This window comes from Phoca vitulina, unplaced genomic scaffold (assembly GCF_004348235.1).
Source record: "Phoca vitulina isolate PV1807 unplaced genomic scaffold, GSC_HSeal_1.0 scaffold11, whole genome shotgun sequence".
Lineage (NCBI taxonomy): Eukaryota > Metazoa > Chordata > Mammalia > Carnivora > Phocidae > Phoca > Phoca vitulina.
Window position 1 is genome coordinate 30,813,639 of NW_022589714.1, and position 18,913 is coordinate 30,832,551.

An 18,913-nucleotide genomic window follows, 5' to 3' on the forward strand; every position below is an offset into this window, starting at 1 on the left:
GGCAGAAACTGAAAGAATATGTGACCACTAAGCCGGCCCTGCAAGAAATATTAAGGGGGCTTCTATAAAAGGAGAAAGACCCCAAGACTGATAGACAACAGAAATTTATAGGGACAATCTATAAAACAAGGTCTTCACAGGCAACACGATGACAATTAATTCATATCTTTCAATAATCACTCTCAATGTGAATGGCCTAAATGCTCCCATAAAACGGCACAGGGTTGCAGATTGAATAAAAAGACAGGACCCATCTATATGCTGTCTATAAGAGACTCATTTTGAACCTAAAGATACATCTAGACTGAAAGTGAAGGGATGGAGATCCATCTTCCATGCCAGTGGGCCTCAAAAGAAAGCTGGGGTAACAATTCTTATATCAGACAAATTAGATTTTAAACTAAAGACTGTAGTTAGAGACACAGAAGGACACTATATCATTCTTAAAGGATCTATCCAACAAGAAGATCTAACAATTGTAAATATCTATGCCCCCAACATGGGAGCAGCCATCTACATAAGCCAACTGTTAACCAAAATAAAGAGTCATATTTATAACTATGTTAATTGTAGGAAACTTCAGTACTCCACTCTCAGCAATAGACAGATCATCTAAGCCCAAAATCAACAAAGAAACGAGCTTGGAATGACACACTAGACCAGATGAACTTCATAGATACATACAGAACATTCCACCCTAAAGCAACAGAATACTCATTCTTCTCGAGTGCACATGGAACTTTCTCCAGAATAGACCACATACTGGGTCACAAATCAGGTTTCAACCGATACCAAAAGACTGAGATTATTCCCTGCATATTCTCAGACCATAGTGTGTTAAAACTGGAACTCAATCACGAGAAAAATATTGGCAGAAATTCAAACACTTGGAAGGAAAAGACCACTCTGCTCAAGAATGTTTGGGTCAACCAGGAAATCAAAGAAGAACTTAAACAATTCATGGAAACCAATGAGAACGAAAACACATCAGTCCAAAACCTATGGGATACTGCAAAGGCGGTCCTAAGGGGGAAATACATAGCCATCCAAGCCTCACTCAAAAAAATAGAAAAATCCTAAATGCACCAACTAACTCTACACCTTAAAGAACTAGAGAAAAAGCAACAAATGATGCCTAAGCCACGCATTAGAAGAGAAATAAAGATTAGAGCAGAGATCAATGAATTAGAAACCAGAAACGTAGTAGATCAGATCAACAAAACTAGAAGTTGGTTCTTTGAAAAATTAATAAGATCAATAAACCACTGGCCAGACTTATCCAAAAGAAAAGAGAAAGGACCCAAATTAATAAAATTATGAATGAAAGGGGAGAGATCATGACTAACACCAAGGAAATAGAAACAATTATTAGAAATTATTATCAACAACTATATGCCAAGAAACTGAGCAATCTGGATGAAATGGAGGCCTTCCTGGAAACCTATAAACTGCCCAGATTGAAACAGGAAGAAATTGACAACCTGAATAGGCCAATAACCAGTAACGAGATTGAAGCAGTGATCAAAAACCTCCCAAAAAACAAGAGTCCAGGGCCTGATGGATTCCCTGGGGAATTCTACCAAACATTCAAAGAAGAAATAATACCTATTCTCCTAAAGCTGTTTCAAAAAATAGAAACAGAAGGAAAGCTTCCAGACTCATTCTGTGAGGCCAGCATTACCTTAATCCCCAAACCAGGCAAAGACCCCATCAAAAAGGAGAATTTCAGACCAATATCCCTGATGAATATGGATTTCAAAATCCTCAACAAAATCCTAGCTAATAGGATCCAACAGTACATTAAAAGGATCATCCACGGGGTGCCTGGGAGGCTCAGTTGTTAAGCGTCTGCCTTCGACCGAGCCCTGCATGGGGCTCCCCGCTCTGCGGGAAGCCTGCTTCTCCCTCTCCCACTCCCCCTGCTTGTGTTCCCTCTCTCGCTGTGTCTCTCTCTGTCAAATAAATAAAATCTTTAAAAAAAAAAAAAGGATCATCCACCACGACCAAGTGGGATTTATCCCCAGGATGCAAGGGTGGTTCAACATTCGCAAATCAATCAATGTGATAGAACACAATAATAAGAGGAGAGAGAAGAACCATATGGTCCTCTCAATAGATGCAGAAAAAGCATTTGACAAAACACAGCATCCTTTCCTGATTAAAACCCTTCAGAGTATAGGGATAGAGGGAACGTATATGTTATGAACCTCAAGTTCATAAAATCCATCTATGAAAAACCCACAGCGAATATCATCCTCAATGGGGAAAAGCTGAGAGCCTTTCCCTTAAGATCAGGAACATGTCAAGGATGCCCACTCTCACCACTATTGTTCAACATAGTACTAGAAATCCTAGCCACAGGAATCAGACAACAAAAAGAAATAAACGGTGTTCAAATTGGCAAAGAAGAAGTCAAACTCTCTTTTCACAGACGACATGATACTTTATGAGGAAAACCCAAAAGACTCCACCCCCAAATTACTAGAACTTCTACAGCAATTCAGTAATGTGGCAGGATACAAAATCAACACACAGAAATCTGTTGCTTTCTTATACACTAACAATGCAACTGTAGAAGAGAAATTAGAGAAATGGTTCCATTTACAATAGCACCAAAAACCATAAGATACCTCAGAATAAACCTAACCAAAGAGGTAAAGGATCTATACTCTAGGAACTACAGAACACTCATGAAAGAAATTGAAGAAGACACAAAAAGATGAAAAAACATTCCATGCTCATGGATCAGAACGATAAACATTGTTAAAATGTCTATGCTACCCAGAGTAATCTATACCTTCAGTGCCATCCCGATCAAAATTCCAATGACATTTTTCAAAGTGCTGGAACAAACAATCCTAAAATTTGTATGGAATCAGAAAAGACCCCGAATTCCCAAGGAAATGTTGAAAAAGAAAAAACAAAGCTGGGGGCATCACATTGCCGATTTCAAGCTATATTACAGAGCAGTGATCACCAAGACAGCATGGTACTGACACAAAGACAGACATATAGACCAATGGAACAGAAAAGAGAGCCCAGATATGGACCCTCAACTCTATGGTCAAATAATCTTCGACAAAGCTGGGAAAAATATGCAATGAAAAAAAGACAGTCTCTTCAATAAATGTGTTGGGAAAATTGAACAGCCATATACAGAAGAATGAAACTCAACCATTCTCTAACACCATACACAAATATAAACTCAAAATGGATGAAAACCTCCATGTGAGACAGGAATCCACCAAAATCCTAGAGGAGAACATAGGCAGTAACCTCTTTGACATTGGCCACAGCAACTTCTTCCAAGATACATCTCCAAAGGCTAGTGAAACAAAAGCAAAAATGAACTTTTGGGACTTCATCAAGATAAAAAGCTTCTCTGCACAGCAAAGGAAACAGTCAACAAAACAAAGAGACAACCCAGAGAATGGGAGAAGATATTTGCAAATGACACCAGATAAAGGGCAGGTATCCAAGATCTATAAAGAACTTCTCAAACTCAACACCCAAAAAACAAATAAGTCAAAAAAAGGGCAGAAGACATGAACAGACACTTCTCCAAAGAAGACATACAAATGGCTAACAGACACATGAAAAAATGTTCATCATCATTAGATCAGGGAAATTCAAACCAAAACTGCATTGAGATACCACCTTACACAAGTTAGAATGGCAAAAATGGACAAGGCAAGAAACCACAAACATTGGAGAGGTTGTGGAGAAAGGGGAACCCTCTTACACTGTTGGTGGGAATGCAAGTTGGTACAACCACTTTGGAAAACAGTGTGGAGGTGCCTCAAAAAATTACAAATAGAGCTACCCTATGACCCAGCAATTGCACTCCTGGGTATTTACCCCAAAGACACAGATGTAGTGAAAAGAAAGGCCATATGCACCCCAATGTTCATAGCGGCAATGTCCGCAATAGCCAAACTGTGGAAAGAGCCGATATGCCCTTCAACAGATGAATGGATAAAGAAGATGTGGTCCATATCTACAATGGAATATTACTCAGCCATGAGAAAGGATGAATACCCAACTTTTACATCAACATGGGTGGGACTGGAGGAGATTATGCTAAGTGAAATAAGTCAAGCAGAGAAAGTCAATTATCATATGGTTTCACTTATTTGTGGAACATAAAGAATAGCATGGAGGACATTAGGAGAAGGAAGGGAAAAATGAAGGGGGGGGATCAGAGGGAGAGATGAACCATGAGAGACTATGGACTCAGAAACAAACTGAGGGTTCTGGGGGGGGGGTAGGGGATGGGTATTAAGGAGGGCATGTACTGCATGGAGCACTGGGTGTTATACAAAAACAACGACTGGTGGAACACTACATCAAAACTGATGTATGGTGACTAACATAAGATAAAATAAAATTAAAAAAAAAAATTATTCACTCCATGAGCTGCATCATCCAGACCTAGCTGTGATACTCACCTAACTTCTCTTCTTTAAATGAAAAGATGCATGAAACAACCTTTGGTTATTGAATTTGTCCCATAAGAAGAGAAAGCTTCTAGCTCGGCTTTAATTCTAGCTCTTTCCATGCTCCTTGCCTAATTAAAGTTTGCTTTACTCCAGGAAGGAGAAAGCACATATGGTTTGCAGTGGTGCTGTTTGTATTTTGATTACTTGGGAAAAGCCAGGTAGAGTAAATAATGCACACTTGGTTGCTCTTGGAGTAGCTGGGGGCGTACGGAACTGTGCAGATGGTGGCAAGCTGTTCGTCGTGGCCCCCGTTTTCATTGAGGTATAGTCCTGTGCGCTCTTGAGCGGATTCCCAGGAGCCCCAGGTAGAGAGACCTATCCCTACTCTCAGTTCCTCACCTTTGTCCAGCCTCCTGGGCCCTGGCTTTGCAGTGTCTGCAGCAGTGTGTTGAATTTCTGGGGAACTGACCAGAGCAGCTCTCTGAAAGGAAGCCAGGCCCAAGCCCTGAAGGGAAACGGTAGCCAAGGTGACTTTGACTAGAGCATTGTGTCCACTGATGTGTTCCTAGAGGGGCGCTGGAACAGCAGGGCCCATGCTGTTTCCCTCTTATGGGGGATGGAGGGAGTAGAACTTTCTGATAGAGGCCCATTTTATAGAGAATTGATGAGAGTCTTAGATGAATGAACTTTAACTCAGGGGCTTGGTCCTCGTGTGTTAAATTATTCTATCCCTTCTGAAACCGAGGATATTTGAGAATTCAACTTTCCATATTCCCGCATTATGACGTTTGATGGGGACGGGTTCTTCCGTCTTGTGAACAGAATTCAGATGAATATTGTCAAGTCCAGGTTTCACTAAAATACTTTCTTGTGTTTCAGTTTCTCCATTTGCAAAGCAGAAATGACATCTTTTTGGTTTGGGGCTGTTTTTTTGGCTATGAATAATATATTCGGCCTTGATTTTGGGGGGGGAGGCGAAAAGTAGGGCCTCAAACTTTGTCATCAGTTTAGCAACTATTCAGCACGTCTTGTGTGCAGGTCCCCGTGCTGGGTTCTGTGGATGCAGGAGCCACAGTCCCCACCCGTGTGAGCTTCCCAAAGAGCTTAAAACAGACCCTTTAACAAGGGTTGAAAGGGAGCATATGAGCAGATAACTATAAGCCATGGCAGGGTGAGCTTAGAGGAAGGACAGACTTCAGACTGGAGGCCCAAGTGAGCAATCATGAAGAAAAGAGGATTTTAGGGGCTCTTGGGTTGTCCATTTGGTGAAGCATCTGACTCTTGATTTTGGCCCAAGTCATGATCTCAGGGTTGTGAGATCACGCCCCATGTCAGGCTCTGTGCTCATCCAGGAGTCTGCTTGAGGATTCTCTCTCCCTCTTCCCACTCTCTTATCTATCTAAAATAAATAAGTAAATATTTAAAAAACAAAAAATAACTTTAAGCAAACTTCGAAGGATAGTTAGGATTTTAAGAGCTAGAGATGGAAGTACCTGGGTGTAGACAGCATTCCAGTTGAAAAGAATAAGCGAATGGTCACTGCTAACATTTGTTGTGTTTATCCTATGTACCAGGTTGGGTAGGGTAAGCATTTGTACACTCCATCCATCTCATTTACTTTTCATGGCAGCCTGAAGAGGCGGGGTTGCTATTTTTATCCTATTTGGGGAGTGAAGAAACTGAGGTGTATAGAGAGGTGTACAGACCTTTGTCTAAGGTCACCTAGCTAAATGTGGGATGCTAGGAATTAAAGTCCTCCTGACTAGTGCCCAAACCTGTGCACTTTGCCCTTGGCCACTGTACAGTGGGCAAGGAACGAAAGGGGGCCCGTCTGACTGTAGGTCCAAGAGCAGTGGAAGACTGAATGCTGCACCTAGGGTTTGGGATTTGGTTCTAAAGGCACTGGGAGTCACTGAAGGGTCTTAAACACAGAATTCAGTGGTTGGCCCCAGTGGAAGTGCTGAGTGGCAGTGGTGAGGGAGGGCGAGCTGCCCTGGGGGCTGTAGTGAGCCCCCCCCTGGGAGAAGGGGACGGTGGGTTCAGGGCCCTGAAGCCGGCTGAAAGCTTCTGGTTTGTGTACCTGTTTTAATGCTTCAGTTTGGGGGAAGTTCACCCCCCAAGACCTGGAGTTCTTTAGTCTCCAGAGATGCTGGGTGTTTTAGATACACATGTCTTTTTTTTTTCCTATTATAGGAAGAGGGACAAATGGAATTTTAAAGTAATTAGCTTAAGGAGCAAAGCAATCCAACCTGGATGCCTTCTGAAAGACATTTTAGAAGAAAGGGATGTGTTCGTCCCCTCTGCTAGAGTTAACAGGTCCTTCCTCAGGTGTGCCTACCCTTGAGGTCAAGGTGCCTACAGGAATACAAGGAAGGATTAGCTCTATTCTTCCTCAGCTCCCTTGCCTGTCCCCTCCCCTACCAAGGTAGGCATTCATGAATGCAGTGGTCTGTACTCTGCACACACAACCAGCCATCCTGTTCTAAAATTGGCAAAAGCAAACCAACCCAGAGTGTCTCAGGACACGAAAGACCAAAATAGCTGGAAAGCAGTGATGGTAGGTTCTAGAATTTTAAATTGACAGTTGTTAACATTTCAAAAAGCATGTCTAGTGAGGACAATCATGGTTAATAAGTTTTTAATTTTGCCAAGTAAGGCTATCGTTTTAAATAAAGGCATCTTTTAAATTGCATAAATTTATCTTCATGGAGCACTTTGCTGTGTTATCCTTTTTATCATTTGCAGTAGTCGTGTGAAAATTTTCTCAAGAACCGTTCGTTCCCTTTCCATAACCTCCAGCCACAGAAGATAATTCACTGGTTCCCTCATGGGGTAGAAGGAAGGGCGGGGAGACTCCAGTCTCTTCTCCCCACCTCAGGTCTTCTGAGGGCGCACAAGCCTGCACCCCCAACTCCCAATCCCACTTGAGGTTCAGGCTTTTTATCTCGATCCTTGGAACTCGGGATGGGTCTGCATGTGGGTGCTTAACCTGCCGTGACTTGAGAGCACAATATTGTCCAAAAGGACGACATACCTTCTAGTAAATTACCCTGCGGATGTTGGTCTTTCAAAGATAGTGAAGTATAGCATAGTTTGTGTGTGGTCTGTTTTTTAAAAGTCCTAACATAGGAATTGTAGAAAATTAGAACCTTTAGAGATCATTTAGTCCAACCTCACCTTTTTACATAAAAACACCCAGGGCCCGAGGAACCTAGCGGGCTCGCTTCAGATCTTGGGCCTCGGTGGACGGCAGCCTAACTCGTCCCGGCTCCCTGGTCTTCTGCTTCCTAATGCGAACTCTTCATCGAAAAACAATGCCTCCCCCATGTGTACTCCAAACGCCTGTGTTGGTCTTTGGCCTTGAAAACCATGTTAACGCTTAATACTTTTTTATGTATAGAAGATGACAAAGCCAGAAGGCAAACCACAGAAAGGAAGTTAGTAGAAGAAAAAGCAGTTTCTAAGAAGGGCGTTCAGAGTGCAATGGCCACGCCCGCTCTGGCATTTCTGAGGTCAAACTGGGTTCAAGTTTAACCGTTTGTCTTCAGGCCCTTGTAATCCCTTTGCTGCTTACCCAGCATGAAACCCGTGGTTCCCATTCCTAGTTGCAGGTTGGAAGTACCTTAAGAGCTTTGTGAAGGCCCCTCAAGATTCCGGTTTCATGATCTGGGGCGAGGCCAGGCGTTAGCAGGTTTTAGAAGCTCCCAGGTGGTTCTGTTATGTAACTAGAGTGGGAACCAAGGCTTTCAGCCGGTGGTTTGCAAACTTTAGCTGCGTCAAAGTCCCCTGTGAAACAGCCTGTTGCCACGCCTCTGGGCTTCGCACTCAGAAATTTCTGATTCAGAAGGTCTAGGGTAGGGCTTGAGATTTTGTGTTTCTGACAAATTCTTGGGTGATTCTGATGCTGCTGGGTTGGGAACCACACTTTGTAAACCACAGTATTCAGTTTTCAAAAGCTCTGTGATCGTGACTCTAAGGCCCTACCTTGATGGTCTACCCCTAGAGTTTTGATTCTGGGGTGGGCTCAAGAATTTCCATGTCACCTATGTGGTGTTAATGGAGCTGGACTGGGGAACACACTTTGAGACCCAGGGCCAGTTTTTTATGTTGGATACCAGATGAGATCAGGCACAAGTCAGGCCACCTCAGAATTCTCCCCATTTATAGAGTGCCAATCGGCCCCCAGAGAGAAGGTCAACAGGAAAAATCAAGATCACCATAGGCTTTGGGAAGCAGGAAGCTACAGTTCACATGAACAAGGAATAGCACCTTGTCCTAGGTGTTTGTTTAGAAAATAGTATGGACGTGCACAGGTGTTCAAAGTAAACCTTCCCTCTGGACTGTTACAATGGGTCCTTAAATCTCATCTAGGCCAGTTGTCCTCGCTATGGATAAATGAGGAAACCATAGAGAACTGCTGATACTGCAGGCCTGTAACCTAGAGCTTGCATACCCCCTGATTCTGGGGTCCTTTCTGTGACACTGCAGAGTTCTGCTCCCTGGGCCCAGCGGATGACACGGCAACAGGAGATAACGAAGGCGAGGCTGACTAAATCATCCTAGGTTTTACAGCAGTGATTCTTGGAGTGTGGTCTCTGGACCAGCAGCATCAGGATCATCTGGAAACTTGTTAAAAATATGAATTCTTGGACCCCACCCCGGGCCTACTGGATCAGAAACACTCCCTGGTGATCCTGTTTTTACATGCCCCTGAGGGGATTCTGGTGGTACACCATGCTCAAAGTTTGAGAAGTGCTGGTTTAGGGAAGGGCTGAATTTGTGAAGGTGTGATCTCCCTGGAGACTGCATGTGGGACCGGAGCCTGCCATCAGGTTGGTCCGGGTCTTGGGACAGCCTAGGAAATGGAGAACTGTGGAGACCGCCAGCTTGGTAAGGCGGCACCCTGGAGTGACTGACTTCCAGGCCACCCCTCGTGAAATGGAGACTTCCCGGTGTTCACACTCCCCATCGTCGTGCTTTTTGCTGAGGAGCAAAGACCAGACTTGCCTCAGCCAGCCCAAGGTCAATTGTCATAGATTCTGAAACAGATGAAGTTTAATTGAATAGGGCTTTCCATATTTCTGATCTTGTTGGTGATGGGCTTTTTCCTTTTTTATCCTTTTTTTTTAGTTAGTGAAAGGAGTATGGGAAGGCAGGTACAACTTCTTCTGTCAAGGCACTCGCAGCGCGGGAGAAGCAGATATGAAGGTATGGTCTCTCTTTTTTAAGTAGGTTTTTTTTTTTTTAATAAATTGTACAAAAGACAAAATGGTTCATATCCTCACTGCCCAAGATAATTCCTGTTGACATTTTAAAAAAAAATTTTTAAAAACCTATGTCCACATGGTATGAAAAGTTGAACAACATGAGAGATATAAGATGAAAACTAAAGTTTCATTTAGTAACAGTAAGTCCTGTTAACAGTTTCTAGGAAAAGGCACCTGGCTGGCTCAGTCGGTGGAGCGTGCAACTCATAATCTCAGGATTGTGAGTTGGAGCCCCACATCGGGTGTAGAGATTACTTAAAAATAAAATCTTGAAAAAAAAATTTTTTTTAGGTTTCCAGAAAAAAAAAAACTACATGCATTTGTCAGCATTCATATAAACAGGATCATAAGAATAACGTCTTAAATGCTGTAATCATTCCTTAAAGTGCTGAAATCTAAAGGGTGGTCTTTAGATTCTGACTTCCACTCTGAGTGTTTTGTTCTAAATAAAAAGCTGCTGCTTTAAGTTCAGATGGGCAGTTGTTTCCTTAGAACTGTGTGACGTATTTAACTGGTCAGGGACCTGACACAAAGTTCTGATTCCTTTTCTTCTTCGCCTTGTATCCTGGCACCTGCCCCCACGCCAGCCCCTGAAATCAGAAGCGCCTCTCGGGAGGGTTTTTTATACCGATGGCTTCACAGGTCCTTCCAAAGGGACTAGGCAGGCTTCAGGGGTTTTTTGAACTTTGATCCTCCTGTTTTTGTTAGTCTTGAAAGATGGCCGTGCTGCTTTTAAAATTTTCCCTGTCATCATTCCACACCTCCCCCTCCCCCCCAGTATTCTTTGGTTAGAGACACTCTCAGAATGACCAGAGCTCCCAGCTGCTGAAGGACTTTAGGAGCCAGTGGGGTGCTCAGGCTTCAAGTGAACCTGGGATTCTGGGATGGTAGTAAAACACGTCCGGGGTGATGGTCCAGAGAAACATTGATGATCTCTTCCTCTTAGATTATCCGTGTCCTCTGGTGGTACTATTTCTCCAAGCTCATTGAATTCATGGACACCTTCTTCTTCATCTTACGGAAGAACAACCACCAGATCACAGTCCTGCACGTCTACCACCACGCCTCCATGCTGAACATATGGTGGTTTGTGATGAACTGGGTCCCCTGCGGCCACTGTAAGTCTTACATGGTGGGGGGGGGGGGGGTTTGCTGGGGACAGGTGTGAGCAGAGAGGCTGAATTGAAACCAAGGCTTTTAGAGGAGGTGCTCTTTCTGTGGATTTCTAGGTCAAACACTGGAACTTTGTGTCCGAGTTGCTTTAATGATCGTTTGTGTGGCCTGTGCACTCAGTAAGCTGACAAAACCTATTTCTGGCTGACTTGCCAAGGTGAGGGAGATGCCAAATCCCCAGCCTGGGGCTTATAGGGAAATAGGGACAGTGTCCTCTGTCATAGAGGGTAGGTGTTCTGGGTTATTTCTAGTCCTTGTTTCTCTACAATTTGGAAGATATTTGACTGAGAGGGGCAGGCCAGATAGATAGAACCACACCACTGAGGGAGTCCCAGGGAACAAGACTAATGATGAAACACAGCTTTAGCTGAAGAGCACAGGAGGAAGTCTGCACATATGAGCCTGCCGTGTTCCATGAAGCACAGTTAGCAGGGCATCTTCAATGGCAAGCACCGAAATTTGAAGTAAATGCCCAAAGACGGATGTGTGTCGTTTTTAGAAAGCATATGGTCTGAGGTCTCTCATAATTTTCAGAGATTAAGTTGTCTCCTCTAGGTTTAGCTTGGGAGTTCTAACAAATGTCCTGATCAAAATTTCTGCCATCTAGCACTGACGAATGTGAGAACCTTTGGGTCTGCTCATGTGGGTTTTTTTCCTAGGATGGCACTGCCCTGGATTAACCCGGCCCACCAAGATTCACACAGTCATAGAATTTTAGAACCAGAAAGGTGACTCACCAAACCCAGCTCCCTGTGGTTTGGGAGGAAACTTGAGATAGTAAAAGGTTTGGTAGAGCTCAGGTTCCAGGCCCCGGCCCTCTCATGTTTTCTTCCCACCATCACACCTCATGGCTCTGGATTATCTGACTTAACTTTCTAATAGAAACAGTGTCTCTTTACATTTTCAAAGAACTCACAGGATGGCAGATTTTAACTAGCCGCACTGGGCCCAAGAGAAACAACCAGGACCTGGATGTGACTTGTCCAAGGTCACACAGTCAGTTACTGTGATAGCCAGAGGTAGAACCTCCCTCCCTGACCCCAGCCGTATGCACCTCCGACTGTGTGTGGGAGAACTGGCGAGCTCTGTTGGGTTGCCTGCTGTGGGGGAGGAGGACAGAGAGGCTAAAAAAAGAACTGGTAGTTCTACTGGAAATTAGAAGCATGCGATAAAAGAGGAGTCTTTTATCTCCAAGGAACTGGACTCAGGATTGTATTATTGAAAAAATATGTGGTCTCAGCCCTGCAGTCCTGGGGAATAATAAGGAGGCCGAGGCCTCCAAGACCTCTTCCAACTTCAGCAGGTGTGTTAGCCAGCCAGCTTTGAACTTCCTGCCCATCAGCTATCTTCCCCAGGCCTGACGCGCTCGGCATGTAAAGAAAAGCACCTTGCGCTGGGAGTTGATGGGGGGTCTGGCAACAAAGCTGTGAGGTGGTCTCCTGACTCTTATGTTAGATGCCTGCCTGGCAGCTCCAGCTGACCCTGGCCTTAAAGCATCCCAGTCTGCCTGCCCCAGTGGAAACGGAATTCCAAGTACTGGTTCACACAGTGCTTGCCAGCCCCTGTTTGAATGCATCTGTTTTTCGGATTTGAACAGAATCTTGTTATGTGTAAAACACTGATGCATTCTCCTTCCCAAATCCCCTCTGTTCTTCAGCTTACTTCGGTGCCACACTGAACAGCTTCATCCATGTCCTCATGTACTCGTACTACGGTCTGTCGTCCGTCCCTTCCGTGCGCCCATACCTCTGGTGGAAGAAGTATATCACTCAGGGGCAACTGGTAAGTGACTCAGCCTCTTTGTCCAGGACTTGCTGCCTGGCAGACCCCTCTTCCTGGCTTTGTTCTTTAATAGTATCTGATATGTGCCTTTCCCACCCTTTCTCTTTCGATCCAATTAAACTACTTGCAACAGGCTGAGCAGAGGATTTTCTTTCAATTGAGGAGGAAACTATGCCTGTGAGCACACAGCTAGTTGGGCTGTAGAATGAGGACAAGAAGCTGATTTCCTGACTTCAAGTTCAGTCCTTCGTGCTTAGTTTGTGCACAAAGTATGTGTTGCCTGTGTGTTTCCTAATTATAATCCAGAATCCAGAGTGACCACTGTGACCCGTGTTCCCGGGAGTTTTAGAAGGAGCTGTGGGGTAGCAGGAGTCCCGGATGCTTGTAGCCATTAGGCAGCGAGGATGTCAGTAAGATAGGTGCCCGGCAACCTCTCAGCCCCCATGCAGCGAAGCACCTGTTGGCTAGGATGGCACCTGCTGTGCTTCCCGAGGTTGGCCGTGCCAGGGCCACCCAGCAGCTGTTGGCACCCGGTGATCATGTCCTACCGTCCTTCCGGAAGCTTCCCTGAGTTGTCAGGATATGACGGACGCCTGTTTCTCTCCCCTTGTGAATTCTTTCGTGAACTAATTACTATTACTACGGATGTGAAACACTGACCTTGGTTGAGTGTACTCTGTGTCAAGCACTCATGCTAAGAAAGCAGGTTTACGTGGACTATTCCAGTAGCCGCATCTCATGTTGTTATCCCCACTCTATGGATGAGGACACTGAGGCAGTAGTCCAAAGCCAGCTGACTGAGGGGTTTAGGCAGTAAAGCCTTAGCCCTAGCCTTGCTTTATCAGCGTATTTCTCTAAAGAAACCAAGCTGATTCCAGTCTTTCCAAGTCAACTGTGATTTTTCAATATTTAAAAATAACAGTCTGGGAAAAAAAAATCTGAGAAGATCCTCTGAGCTACTTACGTGTTTGACATTTCATTATCACCTCTTTGCCAGCTGCTCTCTAGTCCTTGTTAATTTTTTTCCACCCACCTGTGAGGCAGGAAAATTGTTCTCTAACCTTCTTGTTACACTTGAGAAGTGATGTGGAGATTGATTTATACCACACGGCTGTGGCCCTGCAAAAGCAGAATTTACAAGAACAGACTGGGGAAGTTGGTTTCCCATTAAGCTCTGCCCTTTGAGGTAGAAGATTGCACCCAGTTTGCCTAGATTTATTTTAAGCACCACTCCTAGTTATTCCTTAGCTTAGAATACTTACCTTAAAAAAGAGAAGAAGGGGGGAAAAAACAGTTCTACGGAGAAACCCTGGGGGCTGGGCCAGAAATCCAGTGGGCAGAACCCTTCCCCCCTAGTATTATTATTCCTCTTGAAGACTCACCCTTCAGTAGCCACACCTCATTTTAACACTTTTCCCCTGTTTCTCCAAGCAGTTGTTCTGTGATCTGTCATCCAAAAAAAAAAGATTTATTCATCAGAAATAATCTGGACTTAGCATTATATCTTGATAGAAGTTTAAATCTGTTGACCAGCCTTCTTCAAACCAAAAGGGTATATGGATAAGAAATAGGAAAAGTTGGGGCACCTGGGTGGCTCAGTCAGTTAAGCGTACGGCTCTTGGTTTCAGCTCAGGTCATGATCTCAGGGTTGTGGGGTCCAGCCCTGCGTTGGGCTCCGTGCTCAGCGGGGGTTCTGTTTGAGAACTCTCTCCCGCTTCCTCTGCGCCCCTCTCCCTGCTCACACTCTCTCTCAAATAAATAAATCTTTCAAAAAAAAAAAAAAAAGGGAGAAATAGGAATTGCGCATCCCACAGCGACATCACTGGTTCTCTTTTTAAACATATACTCCAGGGACCCCTGGGTGGCTCAGTCGTTAAGCGTCTGCCTTCGGCTCAGGTCATGATCCCAGGGTCCTGGGATCGAGCCCTGCATCGGGCTCCCTGCTTGGCAGGAAGCCTGCTTCTCCCTCTCCCGCTCCCCTTGCTTGTGTTCCCTCTCTCGCTGTGTCTCTCTCTGTCAAATAAATGAATAAAATTTTTTTTAAAAAAATAAAATAAACATACACTCCACACCCTTCCTTTCTCCCTTAAAAATATAAAGCATACAAAAAAATACTTTGCATCTCTATACAGGGTCCCTAAAGTTTGTGTGTTTGGGGGGGGTTAGATAAGTTTTCCTTTGTTCCCCAGCTTCCCTGAGCTGTACTAGCCCTGTAACATTCTGTGAAGTGTATGGCGTACTGATCAGGCATGTGTAGGGATTGTGACAGTAAGCTCAGGTCACAGCCACAGTCTCTCTACCTAGCTATAGGGTTTTTTCTTACAATGAGAACTTTTAAGATCTACTCTTTGCAACTTTCATGTATACCATGTAGTATTGTTAACTATTCTTGGAATTTTAGAGAAGGTGGTTTAAGTAGTAGGAAGCGGAGAAGAATGTATATGACAAAGGCACATATATAGTTTAGGAGAACTTTATGCATAAATGTCTGCTTAGTGTTTGTGAAGGGACTTCGCCTCCAGAAGGGCCCGTGAGTGTTCATTCACGGACTCGTCGTGCTGGATGGAGAGCCCATCTGGCGTGGTGCCCTGTCCGTGGGCTGTGGCCGTGCTGCTCAGCTGTGGCCCTCTCTCCCACCAGCTGCAGTTTGTGCTGACAATCATCCAGACCAGCTGCGGGGTCCTCTGGCCGTGCACGTTCCCTCTTGGGTGGCTCTACTTCCAGATCGGATACATGATCTCTCTGATCACTCTCTTCACAAACTTCTACGTTCAGGTAAGTCTCACTCTTCCGTGGCAGTTGGGACTCGTGGCCTTTCCAGCAAAGGCCCTCCTCTGTTCGTTTAAGGCGGACGACCTGTAGAACCCCTGCTGCGTGCCGGGCAGCGGGCTCTAATTTAGTCACAGTGACAGGTCAGCCCCTACCTTTGGGAGGGGGACTACTGCCAACATAGGAGATGCTGAAGTCTGTCCCAAACTTCCGGGGTTCTAGATCTTTGGCAGGGGAGCTTGGGATTCATGTGGGAAAGCAGAGCTGTTCGGCAAGCTCCGTGGCGCTTTGCTCCCAGCCTAGTGCAGACATGTGATGGGTGAGTTCCGCCAGCAGGCCCACAGCCCTGCTGCCCTGAACTCTGGGGCTACATTCAATGTCCAAAGACATGTCCGTCACAGCCCTCAGCTGTAGTTCCGTCACACCTCCACTGCTCAGGTTTGGGGGCTCCGTTCATTCCCAAGTGCATGATGTAAGGTCAGTTTTACTCACAGAAGGGTCCAAGTGGGCAGATTATTTCCATGGGTCACTTTGCAGTTCCCCATTACCCCTGGATGAGGTGTGTTCCTGCTCCCGTGGGCAGCGCCTGGTTCTGGGCAGGCACCAGAGGTCAGGAGCCCGGGCAGAGGCCAGGGACGTGGCGGCAGTGAAGTCCAGTTGGTTGAGCAGCCACCTGGGGGCGTCACCACATTGCCATCCTTGTGCCCACCTGCACCTTAGGCCCCACACCCCTGGGTGTGGTGGCACGGTCGAGGGAGCTCCCGGACTGCCGCACGGGCGGTGTATGCCCTACTTTGGGACATTCATCAGGCGTGAGGGAGGATAAGGGATGGGACCCGACAAAACTGAAATCATACTATTTTAACTGCTTTGGCAGCGTAGCACTTCGTACATACGGGCCAAAGCAGTTGCTGAACTCACGAGCAAATTCTGAAGGTGAGAGATGTGAGTGATGGGGAGAGGTCCCACAGAGCGGGGGAAACTGGTGTGGCCGTGTAGCCCCGATCCTCTGCCATCCACATACAGAGAGGGCACAGCCAAGTGAAGTATAATTTGAATTTTCTACTTCGTTTGTAGAATAGCCCTTACATTGCAGCCCATTCCCCTGTGAACTTACCTCAGGCTACGCCTCAAAAAAGAAGTGATTGAAACCAGTGGCAAAAAACGTTCCCAGGGTTGCTTGATGGCAGACCTTACATCTCAGTGGCAGGAATCTAGGCTTAGAGCTAGGGAAGCGGGGTGCCCCCCAACCCCCAGCAGAGCACCCAGTCACACGGCCCATCTGCCCTGATGCATTTCAGACTTACAACAAGAAGGGGGCCTCTCGGAGGAAAGAGCACCTGAAGGACCACCAGAACGGGTCCGTGGCTGCCGTGAACGGACACAGCAACAGCTTTTCTTCCCTGGAAAACAACGTGAAGCCGAGGAAGCAACGGAAGGATTGACGCCGAAGAGTTGAAAAACCTCCAAAACCCATCGTCTGATTGTAAGCACAGTATGAGTTGTGCCCGATGCTCGTTAACAGCTGCTGTAACTAGTCCGGCCTACAATAGCGCGATTCATGTAGGACCTCTTTCATCAGTTCAAAACCCCTAGAAAATGTATACAGATTAGACACGTAGGCATAAGATTTTTAACATTTCTGGGCTCTCACCGACCACTGCGCTAAACTGTGGAGGGCGTATTATTGTAGTATACAACACTGCTGTTGCCTTATTAGTTATAACATGATAGGTGCTGAATTGTGATTCACAATTTAAAAACACTGTAATCCACACCTTTTTTTTTTTTTACTGTAGATCATGCATGTGATTGTAAATTTGTACAATGTTGTTACAGTAGACAAACACACATGCCTTAAAATTTAAAAAGCAGGGCCCAAAGCTTATTAATTTAAATTAGGTATGTTTCAAGTTTTTATTCGTTTTTAATAGCTCTGTTTAGAAAAAAATCAAAGACCATGATTTATGAAACTAGTGTGTGACACATAATTTCAAGTGACTTGTACATGTGAAATCAGAAACGGCACCTTCAGTTTTATAATACTGGCTTTAAATCAGGCAGGCTCAAATCTAGTGGAAGGTCAGTTTAACTTTTTAACAGATCTTATTTTTTTATTTTGAGTGCCACTATTGATAATGTAAAGGGGGGGGCTCTAAAGCAGTCTTGATGAAACCTAGATATATATTCTTTGTCTTCAAGATTTTGGAAAGTATGTAGGATGAATAGGACATTTAAAATTTCTGAAGTGCTAAGTGTTTTTATACAGGAAACAATGCCCACTTTGCTTTCCACTCGTGAAAGAGGGGATGTATACTTTTCAAAAGAGATAATTGAATATTTACCATTTGACAGAATTCCATAGATGAGCAATGGGTCCAAATTTGGATTGGTTTCTGTACTGCTCTCTGTTTTGACACAAACTTCTTTTAAAATGTGCCTAGCTTATAAAAATGAATGAAGGGGGAAAAAGGGACCTTAAAAAAAATTTAAGGTAAAATTAAACAGATAGCTACAATGTAAGAGAACTGGGAAATTGCATAGAGATAATTTGTTTAGTGTAAATCTAATAGTACCTGTAATTTTCTTTTTCTGCTTAGGATCTAAAGACCTGTGTAGAACTGCTTATTTAAAAATGAGACTGCTTATCATAAAATCATGTCTCTCACCATGGAGGCAGTGGTCAAACAGATAAGGACTATTGTGTGTGTCATTTTAAAGTGTTGGAATTTAGTCTCTGAATACCTTCTCCACTGGGAGAAAAAACAGTCATTGAACCACTCGTGACACATCTTAGAAGGTCATTGACAATGTATAAACTAATTGTTGGTTTGATATTTATGTAAATATCAGTTTACCATGCTTTAATTTTGCACATTCATATTACAGGGAGCTGATTGGTTCTCTTATTAGTTTTGTGGGTTTTCTGTTTGGAGGGAGTCACAGCATCTGTTTACATTTACCTTATCAAATCTAGAATGTGTATATTTGTAAATGTATGTCTTCTTAGGTACTAGTTTGCAAATGTCCTTACATATTTCAATACAGAAACTATAACATTCAGTAGTGTGCTGTCAAAGTGTGCTTTAGCTCATCTGAATATACCCACACTGTTAAATAATGTCTAAACATTAATCATTAAAACGTTTTTGATTACCTGTGCTCGTGTGTTTATATGTTACTGTTTATATGCTGCCAATTCGGACAGGCAGGAGAAAAATCCACTCTTTCCACCTTCTAGGAACTCCCCCCAGTGCTCGCTTCGGCAGCACATATACTAAAATTGGAACTCACCCCAACAGATGTAGGTAATTCAGTTGGAAAGGGTATTCTGTAGCTCAGCTCACATGAGGAGGGACCCCCACATAGTAAAACATGGTGGTGGTTCCACCCTAATTGTTTCCTCTCTGCCTTTTTCTCGTGCCCCAACCAAAGGTCCCAGCTTTCCAAACATACCCCTTCTTCCTCTTTTCTTCCCCCCGC

The 18,913-nt window shown here is 44.5% G+C and overlaps 1 protein-coding gene across 2 annotated transcripts in view; it reads left to right on the top strand.

The window, feature by feature from the left end:
- Positions 1 to 18,588, top strand: part of ELOVL5 (ELOVL fatty acid elongase 5) — an 84,283-nt gene extending 65,695 nt beyond the window's left edge. For both annotated transcript variants that reach the window (XM_032409647.1, XM_032409646.1), the window contains 5 exons: positions 9,570 to 9,647; positions 10,653 to 10,824; positions 12,537 to 12,661; positions 15,302 to 15,436; positions 16,732 to 18,588. In XM_032409647.1, the coding sequence (XP_032265538.1) occupies positions 9,570 to 9,647; positions 10,653 to 10,824; positions 12,537 to 12,661; positions 15,302 to 15,436; positions 16,732 to 16,875 (654 nt within the window). In that variant the 3' untranslated portion in view covers positions 16,876 to 18,588. The remainder of the gene's footprint in view (positions 1 to 9,569; positions 9,648 to 10,652; positions 10,825 to 12,536; positions 12,662 to 15,301; positions 15,437 to 16,731) is intronic.
- The last annotated feature ends 325 nt before the right edge of the window (positions 18,589 to 18,913 follow it).